General features: G+C 49.6%; 1 protein-coding gene across 2 annotated transcripts in view; it reads right to left on the reverse strand.

Annotated features, from left to right (window-relative positions):
* The window catches only part of PPTG_22501, a gene marked incomplete at its 3' end in the record, with an annotated part of 22,027 nt that overhangs the window by 14,294 nt on the left and 6,393 nt on the right, over window positions 1-1,340 (reverse strand). For both annotated transcript variants that reach the window (XM_008904353.1, XM_008904354.1), the window contains exon 2: window positions 15-1,331. In XM_008904353.1, coding sequence (XP_008902601.1) covers window positions 15-1,331 — 1,317 coding nt within the window. The remainder of the gene's footprint in view (window positions 1-14; window positions 1,332-1,340) is intronic.

Consider the following 1,340-nt stretch of genomic DNA (forward strand, 5'->3'; position numbering starts at 1 on the left):
AACACGCTCCGCACAGGAACCTTGTATTCGTTCGAGATGAACTCCGCGACAAGGTCTTTACCCAACACATCCTCGTTCGTGTACTGCATGATATCAGCAGCTTTTCGATTCCAAATGTTCACATGACCGTTGATGTCCACACCGAAAATTGGAGCGTTGGCCGTATCGATCAAACGGCTGTACTCTTGTTCTTGAGCGATACGCTCCGTAATATCCTGACCGATACCAACCATTCCCATAACCTCACCGCGTTCATTGTATCGAGGTGTCGCATTCAGGAGGATTTCCACGCGACGACCTGCTCTTGTAATCAACGGGAACTCGAAGTTTGCCGTCTCGACTCCCTCAAAAGCTTTCTCAAGAACGCTTCGAACGGCGACACGGTATTCTTCAGAGATAAACTGCTCAACCAGGTTTTTGCCGAGAACATCTTCGTTGGTATACTGCATAATGTCTGCTGCTTTCCGATTCCAAATATTAACTCTCCCATCCGTGTCAACACCAAAGATCGGAGCATTAGCAGTATCGATCATTCGACTGTGTTCCTGCTCTTGAGCAATACGCTCCGTGATATCCTGGCCAATACCAACCATACCCATGACCTCTCCACGCTCATTGTATCGCGGCGTGGCGTTCAATAGAATCTCCACACGCCGACCAGCCCTCGTGATCAACGGAAATTCGAAGTTCGCAGTCTCAACACCTTCGAACGCCTTCTCGAGAACACTACGCACAGGAACCTTGTACTCATTCGAGATGAATTCAGCAACCAAGTCCTTGCCCAACACATCCTCATTAGTGTACTGCATGATGTCAGCAGCCTTTCGGTTCCAAATGTTCACGTGGCCATTGATATCCACACCGAAGATCGGAGCGTTGGCAGTGTCGATCAGTCGACTGTACTCCTCCTCCTGCGCGATACGCTCCGTGATATCCTGGCCGATACCAACCATACCCATCACTTCACCACGCTCATTGTAACGAGGTGTTGCGTTTAGCAAGATTTCCACGCGACGACCTGCCTTCGTGATCAACGGGAACTCAAAGTTGGCAGTTTCGATACCCTCAAAAGCCTTCTCCAACACGCTCCGCACAGGAACCTTGTATTCATTCGAAATGAATTCAGCAACCAAGTCCTTGCCCAACACATCCTCGTTCGTGTATTGCATGATATCGGCCGCCTTTCGATTCCAAATGTTCACACGCCCGTTAATATCCACACCAAAGATCGGGGCATTAGCAGTGTCAATCAGCCGTGTATATTCTTGCTCTTGGGCAATGCGGTCTGTAATGTCTTGCCCGATGCCGACCATGCCGATCACAGCGCCGTGCTCATTGTA

Source organism: Phytophthora parasitica (genome assembly GCF_000247585.1).
Source record: "Phytophthora parasitica INRA-310 unplaced genomic scaffold supercont2.17, whole genome shotgun sequence".
In the NCBI taxonomy this organism is placed as follows: Eukaryota; Oomycota; class Peronosporomycetes; order Peronosporales; family Peronosporaceae; genus Phytophthora; species Phytophthora nicotianae.